A 17,647-nucleotide genomic window follows, 5' to 3' on the forward strand; every position below is an offset into this window, starting at 1 on the left:
GCCTGGTGCCATTATAGGTTTTCCCTTCTAGTGAGAGAATGGTATGTTAGATCTCAAATCAATGAAGGCTACAGTCAGAAAGACTGCAAGACTTCTCGAATATGCTGCTCAAACAGTTTCACTTTTAAAAAGAAGAACAGGAGTACTTGTGGCACCTTAGAGACTAACAAATTTATTAAAAGTTTCACTTTTGTTTCTACTGCCTGTCCCTCCCTTCTCACATTTATCTCCAGACTTCTTCTCCTTGTCCAGATCTATTCCACCCCCAACAAACTTCTATTCATTGAACTTTTTGAAACTTTGCACTTTCAGAGAGAGGTAAGAGATTGATTCTGTGTGCACAAATTTGCAGAGGGACAATAGGGTTGAGGTCTGTTATTTCTCACCTCTATACATTATTTATTTATTTATTTATTTGTTTAAAAACATTTGTGCAGTTAACAAGCATGTTATCTCTGGAGACACAAATCCACAGTTTGAGAACTGCAAAACTAAGCTTCTCTGATGGTATCTTCTAGACTGCACACTAAATCCCATTGGGTAGATAGAAAGAGTAACCTAAATCATCTATACAGAAGCCCCTGGAGCCCCATAAGATTGGGTCCCTAATCCATGAACAATTGGAACTTATTTACAAAACTTTTCTTAAACATTACATGAATATATCATCTCATACTATAGAATTAGAATTTATAATCCCTATTCCATGATGAGATATCTTTGAGCTATAATACATCTTAATGTATCTTAATTAGAAACTTAATTAGAAACTATTTTTAGATAGGTTTTTTCCTCAAAAAGCATTTTATCAAAATGGGGGTTACACAAGGAGGTAAGGATGGAATCTGTGGAACCAGAGCGACATGACCTTTGAGGAGGAAGAATGTAGCAGTCACGGGGCAACTGCCATCTTCCAGCTGCAGCAGGTGCTGGGGGAGTGTAGAGGGAGATTATTTCCATCCGAGGCTCTAACCAGTTCCCCCCTCAGCCCACAAAGCATTTACTTGGGTTTGGTACTGGGTTGAGGATCTGCCTCTGAGCAAGCACTACAGGAATGAGCACCTGATATCTGGCACTTAGATGTAAATACAAGGCCAAGTGGAATGGAAAACAAAAGAGAAATCCCTGCAGATATTCAATAGTTTCAGAATAATCGAGGCCAGCTCCCTGTCAAATTTTTGTTGCTAAGAAAGAGAAAATCTTGATAATGAAGATCATCACACAAGTCTGTATTCTTTTTATTGTGCCTCATTGTAACCAATCCTTAAACACGCAGAAGAAAAACTAACACCAGCCTTTACTCAATATTGCCACCTGTTCACACCAGCCCACACTAGAGCAATCTGTCTCAAGGAACACCAGCTACAATATTTTAACCCTGAGATTGAAAGTGCTGCCAATTAGCACCACTCTGAAACAGCAACTATTACCCCGGTGGCTGCCTGTTCTAGTCCCTTCCTCCCCCTTTACAATTTTGTTAATTTAAAGACCATGTTAGTATTCAACTTTCCAGCAACAATGATCAGAGCTCATTGAAATACTAAGTGAAAAATCTCATTCAACAAACTCAATGATAGCAACTATAAAGGAAACAGAAAACTCTATAAAACAACTATGTTGAAAGGTTAAGCAATGCAAACCCTTAAGAACAAGGAAATACCCAGTTCTGGGACACACAGCACATTTCCAATGGCAGTTAAAGAGTTCTGCTTCTTTTCAAGGAGCTTTCTCCCACAGAGACGGAACCCCTCCTCTAAGGAGAGATTCATCTCCCACACATTGATTATAACCTTAGGAAGTATTCAAAGTTGACACATGTACATAGGTTAAGTGTGCAATGTGTTATGTGTTCCCAGAGGAAGCATGAAATCACAGTTATATTACACTGCAAGGCAGACTACTGTGCAGAACTATTCACAGGATTGGGCCATAAACATATACACAGTAAGTCTATGGTAAAGGGAAAAATTCCCCATACTCTGAGACTATACAGTGAATCAAAACCTGAACCCGAACACACAGCCCTTTCTACAAGCTCAACCAGCACGCATAAGAATTCTGTTGCATCTGGAGGGAGACTAAGTATGTTTCATCCATGGTACTGAGCCTTCATCTGTACAGTGGAAATGGGGAAGTCAGCAGCTACTGACTTGGAAAACTGGTACTCTTGGTAACAAGCAAGTACCACACTGCTCTGACAGTCTGTACCCCTTGGTTCACCCTTTTTACAAGACTATGATAAATTGTATACAAAGTATGTGTTGTGAGATTGAGACTGGTTCCCTGGGGTTCAACCTGGAACTGGGATATTGCTGAGTCCTCTGTCTTATCAACCTGAGCTCCCACTCACACTGTGATGCTTTGACAAGCTGCAAACCTCTCCAGGTCCTGCACTTACACAGACATCCACAGGCAGGGACACTCCCAGCTGAGTTACATGAATGCTTCTCCTAGCCACTCATGAACCAACAACAGAGAGGCTCCAGACAATTCCCCACAGCTCCCCAGCCTGGGACCCCAGAGCTGTACCATCATGCCCTGGTCAGAAGCCTGACCAATAAAAATTTATTACCCAGTCCGCCCCTCCCTCAATGTGGAGAGGACATGCACCAGCTCTTGTTCCTGAGCAGATTACCCATGCAGTTCAAGATAGTTACCTAGGAAATTAAAGTAAAATCACAATCTGAGTGCTATAAACTAGACAGGATTTGAATCAAGCCGTTTCTTAGCCTGATGGTATAGTTCCTTAATACACAAGCTGGGATTCTTCTTTCTGGAATTGAAAAAAGTCAATTCATTTCTCCCCTGCTTAAGTTTTCCCTCCTTTGTGGCTTCTGACCAATTTCCACAACCAGCATTACAGCTCTGATCACAAAAGGAAGTAAAAACAAATGGAGAATGGGGAAATACTTAAACAGAAAATTATTCAGACTATTTGTTTTTCTGCTGAAAACACTTTTAGATCAGTTTCACTTGAGCAACTGGAGGTTTTTCAACATGACAATTATTTTGTGATGTGCTTTCTGTGGAAAGGAACATTTCCCAAATAAATACTGCACTTCATCTCTTGACATCTGAAGAAAACAGCTGCAGGAAACTCTTGTCAGATTCCTTAAAGTGAATGGGTAGAAAGCCACTTACCCCCAGTTGCCACAGTAATTTCACGAAGGAAATGTCCATAAAATGGAAAATCGAAGGACAGATTCACTCTCTGCAAGGAACAACACCAAAAAAGAAAAATCAATAATGTTAAGAATAGGAAGAGAAAAATGAAGAGGCCTCCACTTCAAAATGTGATTAACCCATTTTCTCCTGCCATTTGTAAAGCAGCCTTGCCATCCCTCGTTTGGAATCCCCAGTGGTTAAACTGGAAAAAAAAATGTGTATGAGCTAAAGGCCTGAAAGCACATCACATGGAATCATAGGATCTACACTACTGATTAAAAAAAATATACAGCCCCGCTAACTGGATGATTCTATTCTGTGATGGGTAATCATCATGTTTGGGAAGGGTTTCCACTCAGCAAGGTTATTTCTGCCTTTTTTCTTAGGATGACAACCATCATTATTTCAAGGCTATAATAGTATCTGATTATTACAACATACCCTAATATTTGTCCACTCCATCAATTGAAGGCAATGGTCTGTATTTAAAATATCCTTCAAATGTATTTTTCTAAGCCCACTTCTGTCTTGTTTTTAATTTGTATACTACCTTTGGATTGAATTTGGTTCCGTTGCAAAAGGATTAGTTTCTCCAGCCATCAGAGATTTTTAATGACTTATTTGGCATGAAATTAATCACTGAAGATTACAGTGACTTGAAATTAGATTTTCTTTCCTCTTAAATGGAAACCAGAATTTTGAAGGGATTTGTTATTACTTTTTTTTATTTACAGCTGGAACGGCGAAATGCATTTTCATTGTGCTAACTAGACTATGAAGACTCTCTCTCTCTCTCTCTCTCTCTCTCTCTCTCTCTCTCTATATATATATATATATATATATAAACTGAACACTTCAAATCAGGATGGCACATCTAATGACAGTATGTGAACTAACAAACACTTTTTTTCCATACATGTTTTCTTTGTTGACAAACATGGTATACTAATGTACATAGTATATACTCGATCATAAGCCAGTTCGTTTATAAGGCAACCCCCCCAAAATGGATATGTAAAAATGGAAAATTTTTATAACCTGTTCATAAGCTGACCCTATAATTCAGGGGTCAGCAAACTTTGGTTCCCAGCTCCATCAGGATAAGTCATCGGTGGGCCGAGATGGTTTGTTTACCTTGAGCGTCCGCAGGCACGGAGGTAAACCTAAGTAAACAAAGTGTCCCAGCGCGCCAGCTGCTTACCCTGATGGGCCGGGACAGCAACTGGTGGGGAAATTTTTTTTTGGGGTGTGGGAGAAGCTGGGAGTCAGGGGAGTAACCCCCGTGACCACCCTCCATATGACCCCACCCCTAGCCTGGGACCCCCACACTCTCCCCATCCCATCCCTGCCTTAGCTGGGGAAGGCCAGGGGAGGATGTCTCTGACTTGGCTGGAGCTGCTCCAGCAGGCTGAGCAGCACGGGTGCAGCCTGCTCTGGCTGGCCAGACTGGGTGGCGTGCCCGCATGTTCCAGCGGGCTGGGCCGGGTGGCACGGCCACTGCATGCGCTGGTGGCGTGGCTCTGGGGGGCGGAGCCAAACGGCACGGCTGTAGCCTGCCAACCCCTGAGCTGCAGCTGCTTTGGAGGCTAGGGGGAGAGCAGTGTGGCCAGAAGCGGAGAGACTCTGGCCCTGCCACTTCCCTTCTGGCTGTGCTGCCTCTTCTTGCTCCCTCTGTTGGGGGGGGAGGGGCTGTGTCCCACCTCTCCCTCTCTGTACCCGTTCATAAGCCGACCCCCTTCTCTGGTGCTTCCCTTTTTTACTAAAAAAATTCAGCTTATGAATGAGTATATACAGTACTATTTATTGTCCATGTGCTTCTTCTGCTATACATTATTTCCAACAGCACAGTTAAAAAAGGCCAATTTTTCTGACCACAACAATACTGAGGGACTCAGGTAAAACGTAAGAGCCACTCAATATTGGGCAAGAAAAATATGTACTCATAAAAAAGGAGCAAAGAAGCAGTAGATTTTCCTGTTTAAATAGATATGGTCCCTTCTGAGTGACCAGCATAACAGTATTTATTTCTTCTCTATCCTCTTTAGTTTATAATTATCTTACTTTTTTCTTCCTTTCTTATAAGCCCATTCATCTTTCCTATTGTGTATCTACATCTTCAACATTTTGTTTTTAATCTTCACTGTTCTAGGTCTTGCCTCCAGACTATTTCTTTCTGCCCAGACCAGAAAGTAGAGGGCTTTTTTTATTTTTAGCTTAACATTAACAATTGTTATTTCCATCCATATTTCCCCTTATCCCTGTTGAGCTCATTTAGAATAGCTTTTACAATAATTTAGAACCACTTTGGCAAAAATCTGTGCCCCCTTAGCAATACAGCAGGACTCTGAATTCAAATCTGTACTATTAAAAGACCCAGCCTGTGCCCATTCAACAAATATTGAGCTTTCATTGATTTCATTTGTACAGTTGGGCCCTAAATCCTGGGACTGTAATATCTGTTTAATACAATATTAGGATTTAAATAATCATCTAATACAGGGCATTAATGTCTGTTTTTAATGGTGTATTTTTAAGGACACCCATCATTTAAGACATGCTCACCTTTCCAGCTATAAAGCTTATATCAACTTTTGCAGTTATAATGCTGTAGGGTTGATATGCCCGGCAGGAGAAAGGCACAAGTGATAGAATTTGTGTGCACAAAAGAGAATTGTGTATTAACTAAATATCTGGTAGCTTCCCAATTCAGCAAATCTGTTATTAGATGTCTTACCAATGAATCTGTGCATCCAAATCACAACTGGAAATTTCATTTTATTAGCAAAATGTTAATGAAAAATAAAAATAAATAAAAACGGTGAGAAGGAGTTGTACATGGGAAAATATAATCCTTTTTATTTTCAAAGGTAGGATAGAAACAAAGGGAGACTGTATTAATGGACTCTTTCATGATTCCAGTGACAATTGCTGAATAACATCATTAAGCATTGATAGTGCAGGACTTAGAACTAACACACCTCATGGCTAATCTGCCTTGTTCCTTTTCCCTTGAAAAACAGGAGTAAGAAATGGTATATGGCAACTCAGAAACTTTATGTACCTTTCAGTATTGCAGAACACATTTATTTACCTGTAGATTGAACAGGTATTTTGTCCATTAGTTTATCTTAATTTTGAGGTGATGGTGGAAGAAAGGTGACACCATAATTCTTAGCATTCCCAGAAAGAATCATACAGAAAATACTTATGGGCAAATTGCCATGTCAGAAACACTGGTTTCTTGATGTGTCAGTCCCAGAGATATCATTGTGTTCTATAGGCAGTTGTTACAGAAGTGATATCCCAGCATGGCCCTGAGGTGGGCATTATTAATGTCCTGTATACAGATAGTTGCAACTGTCCTAATAGCTGCACAACTTTGAAATGACACTGTCTATAATTGCAGGGTTGTACTTCATTTTCCTTCCTTATATCCATTAGGAAAATACATTTTCTTACTTTGGAATTTTTCATTTTTTCCCCTAAATTTTCATAATTTCTAATTTTTCTGTCTTATTTTATCATTTCTAATTATCTAATTTTTTCACGTTTTATTTTTAAAAATAAACAAATGCAAACACTAATGAGGTACCCTACAATAAATAAACATTAGGGCAGTGGAAGGTAAACAAACCCAAATATCACTCAGGATACAAATTTCAGTGTCAAAATTCCAAGTAGTAATATATTATAAATAATTTTAAAAATTAAAACTACAAAAATAACAGAGGTTCTCATCCAAGAAATGAGAACATTTAGATTGTCAAATTATTGAAACATTGAGGCAGGAGGTCAAATTTGAGATCTTACTGCAAATCTAGGGAAAACTAAATGTCCAATGAACCTTTCCAAATTATAGCTTTGCAAAATTACCTTTCTAGTTCATTATGACTTCAAGCTCCAAACAGTTTACAAGCTGATACAATAATGTTCAAGCTTTATTACATCTGTTCAGAACCCCCAAATTACAAAATGGATTAACACTGAGCTTTTAAGTAAATCTGAATCCTTGTTTTCTTATACTAAAGAATGATGCTTAAGAAGTCATCAGCATCTAAATTACTAAGTCTAAGCAAGATGTGTGAATTGACCTTTCATTGAGTAATGAAGGAGTTTCATCGCTGCACAAGGAGATGAGAGATGTTTCTGCCCAGCTCCAACTAGACCGCCCATTTGGCATTTTTAACACTATACTAGTTTTATGGTTTCTTATTTTTTCAAAAGTCATCACAGTGATCATTTGTAAGGAAGCATAAAGCTATGAACTGGTGTCAAGTACAACTATAGCCCACATTCCTTTTCTCTAGATGCAAGATTAGAATTTTGACCTAACTATAATCAGTCTTTTAGAATTACCATTTTTTACTCTTTGAACTAAAAGTCATGGACCCTGGGCTAGCAGAAAGCCGAGTGAATTATGAAAGCAATATTAAAACCATAATTCATTAAAAAGGCTTTTAGTGTAGAGAGTCTTTTTTAATTTTCCTGTAAAACATCTATGTAGGAGCCAGTTTGTTGAATGAGTCCAATTCCAGACTATCATTCCAGGGCAGCTGAGCCATGCAGCATATGTGGGTGTTGCCTGATCAAACATGTAAATACAAATCAATTACACACAGAGAAATAAAACCTTACCGGTAGATTAATTGGTACTTATCCATCTTTAAGAGAGGACATAAAACAGAGGTCTCGAGAGAAGTCTTAAAAACAATAGCAAAATCTATGCCTGGATTTTTATGCCTATAATTGAATTTTGTGGGCAAACATCAGTACTTACATCTCTGTCTATTATGGACACAAAGCAGTGGATTCACAGTTACTCTCTGAGGTGAATATGAAATGGATTAGTTAAACCACATTACATCCCTGTGTGGATGCTGTTAATCAGAATTAAAGGGACCTTAATTTGGTTTAGTTGAAGGTTTAATAGGGTTTAACTAATCCACTTCAAATTCACATCTTTAGTTCATTTGGATTAATTTTCCTGGCTATCCAATGTGTAGACAAGCTTGTATGGGCATGAAGAATCCAGACCTAGCTATGACGACCTAATCCCTGGTGTGGACAGCACTAGGTTGATAGAAGAATTCTTCTGTCGACCTAGCTACCGCTTCTCGGGGGATGGATTACATACACCAATCCGAAAACCTCTCCTGCCGGCATAGGCAGTGTCTTCACTGAAGCACTACAGTATGCAGGGCCGGCTCCAGGGTTTTGGCCGCCCCAAGCAGCCAAACAAAAAAAAAAAACGTGATCGTGATCTGCGGCGACAATTTGGCGGGAGGTCCTTCGCTCCGAGCAGGAGTGAGGGACCGTCTGCCGAATTGCCGCCGAACAGCTGGACGTGCCGCCCCTCTCCGAAGTGGCCACCCCAAGCACCTGCTTGGTAAGCTGGTGCCTGGAGCCGGCCCTGACAGTCTGGTGCAGCTCTGCCACTGCAGCATTGTAAGTGTCAGTCCATTGTAAACCTCTGGATTCACTCCCTCACAACTTCCACAACATTTTGCTCTTGGACTGAAATTTCTCATGCTTAGCCACAATGGTCCAAGTTGAAACAAGCGTGCTTACAAGTTACCATGTGCATTCAGAATAAAACATAATGCCAGGTGAAGGCTGCCAAACAATATTATGTAACATTTCTAATTTGAATTTAACCCTAGATTTAGGGCCCCAGCTACTGCCAGAGTGTTTCTTGTTAGGGAAGTATTTAACTCTGGGGAAAGCATTGTTAGATCTTTTGTACGAAGTTTGCATTTTTTCAGTCTTTTTTCCCAACGTAGGTGAAGCGAGTGCTTATGAGAAGAAGCCTCCAGCAGAGTAGCAAAACCATGAAAGATGCTTATTTGTGACACAATTCCCACCCACCCCCACTAACTGACTTAGAATGTGTGCAGACGTCACAGATAACTGATACAGAGTTTTATTCAATTCATCCCAAAGATAGGGAACTGTCTGAACCCCTTTATTTCCATTATCCCAAGCCCCATACAGACTTTTTACCTATTTATTTTCACCTTTTGGCTAGGCAAAAGATTGCCTGAATGCTGTCGGCTGTCAGCCTAAATCTACTGGATTTATTACCTTCCTTGGTTTTTGAACTCTGAACTAAATCCCACAGTGATTCCTCCATCTCCTGCTTCCCTCTGAGCTTGTCACCTTGCTGGTGGGTTTATTGGTTATGGGAAATAATATGACAGAACCCAGTGGAGAAAAGAATTCTAGCTTTGTTTTTGTTCTCTCAGCCTCAGAAGACTCTTCTTGCATGTTTAAGAACCATTGAGCTCTCAAGCAAAGCCACTACTTGAAGTTTTTTCAACTGTCAGAACCTCATCTCATTGTTGCAACTAACTGGGCGGCAGATGAAGCAAGAACTCTGAGTCACAACACAGAATCTTAATTTTTCTTATTTAATTAATGCCAATATTGGCTCTTCTGTTCAGGAAGTTTCCAGTTGTTGGTCAGACATGGGAATACAACTTGGAAATCATGCAGCATCCAATTATAATTGTATGCTAGCTGCTTATTTTAGTATTCATGGTACAGGACAGTGTGATCAGAATTAGTCAAGGTAGAGTTCTAATCTGGAAATGGAATTACATCTGCCACTTTAGCTATCATCATTTGACAAAAAAAAGTTTAAATAATAGTATTTTGGCAAGAATTTAAGATTTCTCAAAAGGAAAATGTGGCTGGCACTTCATACACATTTAAAGTGTAAATGCAAGTTTACTCCCTGTTGGGGTTAAACACAGGAGTTAAGCAATTTAATCTTGAGCCCAATCCTGAGGTCAGTGAAGCCAGGGGCAAAATTCCCACCGCCTTCAACAGCAGCAGGATTGGTTTGTGCATCACAGTTTTTGATCTAACCTTGAACACAACTAAGGTGAATTTTCAGTTCATCTGGAAAAAGTTCCTTGAGGAAAATATCCCGAGGGACACTTGCAGCAGATGAACTAAAGCAACATGGATTCTTTTTATCACAGCATTGTACAGATATCCAGAGCTCTGAGCTATAAATGCAGAGGTGAATCGCCTTTAGTAGACGTTCTCCTAGATAATTATTGATGTGTCAGTCATAAGAGAAAAATACCAATGCCAGTCAAAGAAGGAGAGTATCAATGTATAGCAAATCCCTTACTGCTGCTTGCCGATGGGTATTGGACAGAATCCCGTGGATCTTCACTTTGTCTTTTTCCATTTGGTCTATGTTCACCCACAAATCCCGGCTGATAGAATCAAATGGGCCGTATGTCCTGGAAGTATAATAATCATGATCTGTATCCTCCTGTGGGGGGGAAAACACACAAACAAAACCAAGTACAGATTAAAATGGAAAATGTCTCCCAGACATTTCTAAATTTTGTCTTTGAAATACTAAGTTTTATTGTTTCTTAAAGCAACAAATAAGACCAAACTGTTTCTATGGCAAGTAAACTAATAAGGAAAAGGTACAAACTTTAAATCTAGTATAGTGTATATTATATATATATATATACACACACACATACATACACTATATATATATATATATGTATAAAATAAATAAAATAGGAGGCAAGTATTTGCCTTGCATGTTATAATCTTATCTTACAAATGAAATTTTAGTCATCCCCAAAAACTCAGATATATAGCTGCTGTAAAGGCCTTACTGAAATCTGTGGGAAAATGAATGCTGACTTCCAAGTGAGTGATGGCCAGTAAATCCCCTGTGACAACTTCTCCGCTTTAATAACAGCAACAAGCAGTACTACTTTCAGCTAATGGCTTTACAATGATGGAATTTGTAATGTGTTTTCCTTTTATTGACCTGCTTTTTATTAGAATGCACATTATTGATAATAAAAATTGTTCTTTGGTATGTGTCAGACTACTCTACTATTTCATCTTAAATTAGCATGAGATTATTTTTTTATTGTATGTGTTCCACTCAATAAAGAGATCTAACTACTTAATGGATTCTGCTGTACCAAAGCCAGAATGTCCATCTCTCTAGTGAATGTTTATTAGAGGTATCAACTAGAGCTGTATGAATAACTGATTTTTTGGTTTGCTGGAAGTTTTGAAAAACTTCTTCCAGTTGACCAGAATCAAAGTTTGTGTGTGCGTGTCTGTGTGTTTTACAAATCTGAAAAGTTGGAAACAATTTTGGGGGGTCAAATTAAATATTTTGTTCGACTAGAAAATGAAACTTTTCATTTTAGGTATTTTAATAAAAGTGAAGGAAATAAGAGGCTACATTCAACAACAAAAAAAAAAAACCCAACGCAAACCAAATTTTAAAAACCCAAAGAGGAGGAGGCGTCCCTCATAAACTTTAGCCTAGTGGTTAGGGCACTCAGCTGCGCTGTAGGAGATTCATGTCTGAATCCCTGCTCTGGAGCAAGAACCCATGTCTTCCCCAGCCCAGGTGAATGCCCTAATCAGCAGGCAATGGAATCATTCTCACTCTCTTTTTCTGGCCAGTGACTATTCAACCGTTTTATTCAAAGTAGAACAGCTTCAAGAAGAGATTGAGAGGTAACTTCCCAGAATACCTTATAATTGCTTCTTTGTGAATGGGGGCAAACTTCCTTCGTGAATCTAGACTGAAAATGTGAAATGTCTCCTTTTGATGAAAGGAATCATTTCCATTTTTTTTCCGTTTAGTCCAAAACAATTTGCCAAAATCGACACCAATTCAGAAATATGTTTCAGTTGACCTGAATCTGCATTTTAGGGCAAAAAAAGTCTCATCTGAAAAAATTCACCCACTTCTAGGCTCAACCCCTATAAAATCCTAACTGTTCAGGGTAATAAATTACCATACATATGTTTTGAACTAAAATTCCTAGTTCTGCGGTTTCTAAACTGACAGTACTTAATGCTCATGCTTAAACATCCCCAGAAGCAGGGCCACCCAGAGGGGGGGGCAAGTGGGACAATTTGCCCCAGGACCCGCAGGGGCCCCCATGAGAGTTTTTCGGGGTCCCTGGAGCGGGGTCCTTCACTTGCTCCGGGGGCCCTGGAAAACTCTCATGGGGCCTGGGCCCCCAGAGCTTCTTCCGCTCCGGGTCTTCAGCAGCAATTCGGCGGCGGGGGCCCCCCACCGCCGAAGACCTCAGGTCCCCTGAATCCTCTGGGCAGCCCTGCCCAGAAGCAAAGTCAAAGGTAAAATACGTGAGGACTGGATTTGCTATAATGGATCATACCATTAAGTGCACCAAGTTCTGCTTAAAACAGTGACAATTTTGTGATATTTCAGAAGAAGTTCAGTGCCTTTGTCCACTTCTGCAATGCTGTATATGGTGCACATGATGGGCAAGACACTCAAAGGTGATAAGTTATTTTGAATGGCCAAGTTGAGCATCCACTACTCTGAAGCTCAAGTCCCTTTCAAAGCATCTCAAGCTGAGCATCTAAAATCTGAGGCCCTCAAATTCACTAGTCAATTTTGAAAATCTTGGCCAGTGAGCATAATAAAACAACTAGCCCCATAGTACTCCGGTGAGTAAAGTCATTAATGTTTCTAAGCCGCATTGAGATCTTTGGATGGAAGCCTCAACAGAAGGGTTAAGTATTGTTAGTATAACATGCAGAAAAATGTAACACTCTACTCTGTGACAATCAGCTTATGCCCAATGGCACAAAATTGTTACCTTTCTTCGGCACACAAAAGATGTTGAAATTTGACATGATTATTTTTGTGTGTGCGCGCGCGCACACACACACACTTTGTAGTATAATAGTGTTCAAAAGCCCCAGTCAGGATCAAGATCCCATTGTGCTGAGTGCCGTAGCATGGATTAAAATATAGTCCCCGGCCTGAAGAGTTTTCCATCTACTTTAAGATAACATACAACAAGTGGGTGTAACAATCAATTGGAAGGGAAAGGTAGGATGGAGGTAATAGGGATAGGAACAATGGGATAGAAGCAATGATAAAAATAGATCCATAATAATAATTAGCTCTTATATAGTACTTTACAGAGGAGGTCAGTATTATTCCCCTCCCACACCCCCACATTTTTGCAGGTGGGGGAAACAGAGGTACAGAGAGGGGAACTCTCTTGCCCAAATCATACAGCAGGTCTGTTACAAAGCCAGGAATAGAAGCTAGCTCTCCTGCATGCCACGCCAATGCTCCAGCCACTACACCACTAGCCATGCAACGACAACTAGTAGACTTCAAGCTAATTGGATTTAAAAATAAATTATCCAGAGATAATTCTGGTGCTGTTGGCCAAATGGAGCTTAGGTTTAGAAGGGCCTTACAGGCAAGGATAAGAAGCTTGCATTCACTGGAGTGGAGAAGCAAGGGGTTCAAAAAGTGGGGGAATGACATGACAATGGGTCAGGAAGACAATCTTAGCAGTCATGTTTTAAATGAACCTCGTGCAAAGGAGGTGGGTGTCAGGAAAGCTATAGAGGAGGAGACTGGAATATTCAAGACAGGAGATAAGGGCCTGGATGAGAGTTTTGGCAGCATGTACAGCAAGAAAAGACTAGGGCTTAGAAACATCGTGGAGAACGAAACTGAAAGATTTGGAAATGGAAAGATTTGGATGTACAGGTCTAGAGAAATGTTCAAGGGAACACCCAAATTATGTGCTCAAGGGACTGGAGATGGTGGGACTATCAATGACTTTATGGAGCTGGCTTCTAGCATTTTCCCTTCTAGCTTCACGTTTTTTCCCCTTTACAAAGGAACTTGAGTTGCGATCCAAAGATTTTACAATCTGCACTTCTACTTGTGGATCTGCAACATCCATTGCAGCTGGATATCCATGCTTACAGCTGAAACTAAAGAACTTTACAATTGCTGATAACTGCATGGCATCTGCAGAAGAATGGAAACCAGTGGACTTGGGGATCTAAGTGGATTAGATAGTCCTGCTAATATTATGACAGCTGCTACCTTGTAGGATGCCTAAAAGGAGGTGGATGAGAGGGATGGAAAACAAAGGTGCTTGAGTGACAGCCAGAGACTGAACTTATCTAATGTTCCTGTTTCTTTTTCTTTCTCTTTAATTGTTTTCCTTTGTCACAAATTGTTGTAACTGTCAGAAATAATTTAAATGAAGGAGGTTTACCTTCTACTTCTAGTTGTGACAGGATCACACACTTCTTGCCTCAATGGCAGCAAGAAATAGGCCTGGTCTACACTACGACTTTAATTCGGATTTATCAGCGTTAATTCGAATTTACCCTGCAACCGTCCACACAACGACGCTATTTATTTCGAAATAAAGGGCCCTTTAAATCGATTTCTGTACTCCACCCCGACGAGCGGAGTAGCGCCAAAATCAATTTTAACATTTCAAATTAGGGGTAGTGTGGCCGCAATTCGATGGTATTGGCCTCCGGGAGCTATCCCACAGTGCATCATTGTGACCGCTCTGGACAGCAATCTAAACTCTGATGCACTGGCCAGGTAGACAGGAAAAGCCCCAGGAACATTTGAATTTCATTTCCTGTTTGCCCAGCGTGGAGAGCACAGGTGACCACAGATAGCTCATCAGCACAGGTAACCATGCAGGCCGATAATCGAAAAAGAGCACCAGCATGGACCGTACGGGAGGTACTGGATCTGATCGCTATATGGGGAGAGGATTCAGTGCTAGCAGAATTTCGTTCTAAAAGACGAAATGCCAAAACTTTTGAAAAAATCTCCAAGGGCATGATGGAGAGAGGCCACAATAGGGACTCAGATCAGTGCCGCGTGAAAGTCAAGGAGCTCAGACAAGCCTATCAAAAAACAAAGGAGGCAAACGGTCACTCTGGGTCAGAGCCGCGGACATGCCGCTTCTACGCCGAGCTGCATGCAATTCTAGGGGGGGCCGCCACCACTACCCCACCTGTGATCGTGGATTCCGGGTCGGGGATAGTCTCATCAGCTACACCTGAGGATTCTGCCGATGGGGGAGAGGAGGAGGAGGAGGAGGATGAGCTTGCAGAGAGCACACAGCACTCCGTTCTCCCCAACAGCCAGGATCTTTTTCTCAGCCTGACTGAAGTACCCTCCCAACCCTCCCAAGCCAGTATCCAAGACCATGACCCCATGGAAGGGACCTCAGGTGAGTTTACCTTTTAAAATATAAAACTTGTTTTAAAAGCAAACGGTTTTTAATGATTACTTTGCCCTGAGGACTTGGGATGCATTCGCGGTCAGTTCAGCTACTGGAAAAGTCTGTTAACGTGTCTGGGGATGGAGCGGAAATCCTCCAGGGACATCTCCATGAAGCTCTCCTGGAGGTACTCCAAAAGCCTTGCCACAAGGTTTCTGGGCAGTGCATCCTTATTCCGTCCTCCATGGTAGGACACTTGACCACGCCATGCTTGCAGCAAGTAATCTGGTATCATTGCCTGACAAAGCCTGGCAGCGTATGGTCCCGGTGTTTGCTGTCATTCAAGCAACATCCGTTCTTTATCTTGTTGTGTAATCCTCAGGAGAGTGATATCACTCATGGTAACCTGGTTGAAATACGGGAACTTAATTAAGGGGACAGAGGTGGCCGTTCCTACTGGGCTGTTTGCCTGTGGCTGAAAATAAATCCTTCCCTGCAGTTAGCCAAGCGCAGATGGGAAATTGGCCCTGAGCTTTTCGCGTTTGGCTAGCAGGGATCTTCCCTGTTACCAGCCACGCGGTGGGGGGAGGGGTACCGTGATCATCCCAGAGAATTTATGGCGGGAGGGGGGTTGCGGGGGTGGGGTGGTTAGTTTGGTTCCTGCAGGGATCTTCCCTGATACCAGCCACGCGGTGGGGGGAGGGGTACAGCGATCATCCCAGAGAATTCATGGCGGGGGGTGGGGTGGGGTGGTTAGTTTGTTTTCTGCTGCTGCTGAATGTTAACAGAAAAACCGCAGCACTCTACGGGCTTTGCTTGGTATGTGGGAAAGGAGGGCGCAGAAGCTGCAAGACAATGGCTTACCATGGCCACATGCAAGCCGAATTCTGTTGCCCGGACCTGTGATCTCTAGCAGCAAAGCCACAGGCACTCAGTATTAAGAGGCAAAATGCGACCTTGCACAGAAATCACATGTGCTATGTAATGTGAATAGTGTTGGTCACCGTGAAAGAGTATAAGCATTGTTCTGCAAAATGTATCTTTTTAAACAATTCTCTCTTTTTTCCCCTCCCTACAGCAGCTGCAAATTCCTCAAGCCTCCCTCCTCCATCCCGAAGGCTATCACAGATAAGGCGTCGTAAAAAGAAGACGCGAGACGAGATGTTTGCAGAAATTATGGAATCCAGCCGCAGTGACAGAGCTCATCTGAATGAGTGGAAGGAAACAGTTTCAAAGTATAGGAAAGAAGCCAGTGAACGTGAGGACATGAGGGACCAACGTGAGGAGAGGAGGGACCAACGTGAGGAGAGGAGAGACGCTCAAGATGAGAGGTGGCAGCAGGAAGATCAGAGGAGGCAGGATGCAACACTGGGGCTGCTGGGTGAGCAAACAGACATGCTCCGGCGTCTGGTGGAGCTTCAGGAACGGCTGCAGGAAAACAGAGTGCCGCTACAGCCCCTGTACCCCCTCCCCCCTCCCCATGTTCCATATCCTCCTCACCCAGACGTGTAAGAACGCGGGGGGGGGGGGGGGGGGAGGCTCCGTACACCTTCCCATTCCACCCCAGTGGACAGCCCAAGCAAAAGGCTGTCATTTTTTTAACCTTTTTTTAGTGGCCTTTTCCTTCCCACCAATCCTCCTCCCAAATCCCACCCGGGTTCCCTCCCTCTTTTTCTAATCTATTAATAAAGAATAAATGATTTTTAAATGATAGTGACTTTATTTGGTTTGAAAGCAAGCTGGGGGAAGGGGGAGGGTGGGTTCCTTACAGAAAATGAGTCAATAAAGGGGGCAGGTTTTCATGAAGGAGAAACAAACAGATATTTTACACTGTAGCCTGGCCAGTCATGAAACTGGTTTTCAAAGCTTCTCTGATGCACAGCGCTTCCTGGTGTGCTCTTCTAATCGCCCTGGTGTCTGGCTGCACGTAATCAGCAGCCAGGCGATTTGCCTCAGCCTCCCACCCCGCCATAAAGGTCTCCCCCTTACTTTCACAGAGATTGTGGAGCACGCAGCAAGCAGAAATAACAATGGGGAGATTTCTTTGGCTGAGGTCAGAGTGAGTCAATAATGAACGCCAGCGACCTTTTAAACGGCCAAATGCACATTCTACCACCATTCTGCACTTGCTCAGCCTGTAGTTGAACAGCTCCTGACTCCTGTCCAGGCTGCCTGTGTATGGCTTCATGAGCCATGGCATTAAGGGGTAGGCTGGGTCCCCAAGAATAACTATTGGCATTTCAACATCCCCAACGGTTATTTTTTGGTCCGGAAAGTAAGTCCCTTGCTGCAGCCCTTTAAACAGAGTAGTGTTCCTGAAGACGCGAGCGTCATGAACCCTTCCCGCCCAGCCCGCGTTGATGTTGGTGAAACGTCCCTTGTGATCCACAAGTGCTTGCAGCACCATTGAAAAGTACCCCTTGCGGTTTATGTACTCG

The 17,647-nt window shown here is 42.0% G+C and overlaps 1 protein-coding gene across 2 annotated transcripts in view; it reads right to left on the minus strand.

Moving 5' to 3' along the window:
- The window catches only part of PLXDC2 (plexin domain containing 2), a 397,134-nt gene that overhangs the window by 176,182 nt on the left and 203,305 nt on the right, over positions 1–17,647 (minus strand). For both annotated transcript variants that reach the window (XM_065582995.1, XM_008162807.4), the window contains exons 3-4: positions 10,304–10,450; positions 3,142–3,211 (exon numbers count right to left, since the gene is read on the minus strand). In XM_065582995.1, the coding sequence (XP_065439067.1) occupies positions 3,142–3,211; positions 10,304–10,450 (217 nt within the window). The remainder of the gene's footprint in view (positions 1–3,141; positions 3,212–10,303; positions 10,451–17,647) is intronic.

The sequence above is a fragment of the Chrysemys picta genome, chromosome 2 (genome assembly GCF_011386835.1).
Source record: "Chrysemys picta bellii isolate R12L10 chromosome 2, ASM1138683v2, whole genome shotgun sequence".
Taxonomy (NCBI): domain Eukaryota; kingdom Metazoa; phylum Chordata; order Testudines; family Emydidae; genus Chrysemys; species Chrysemys picta.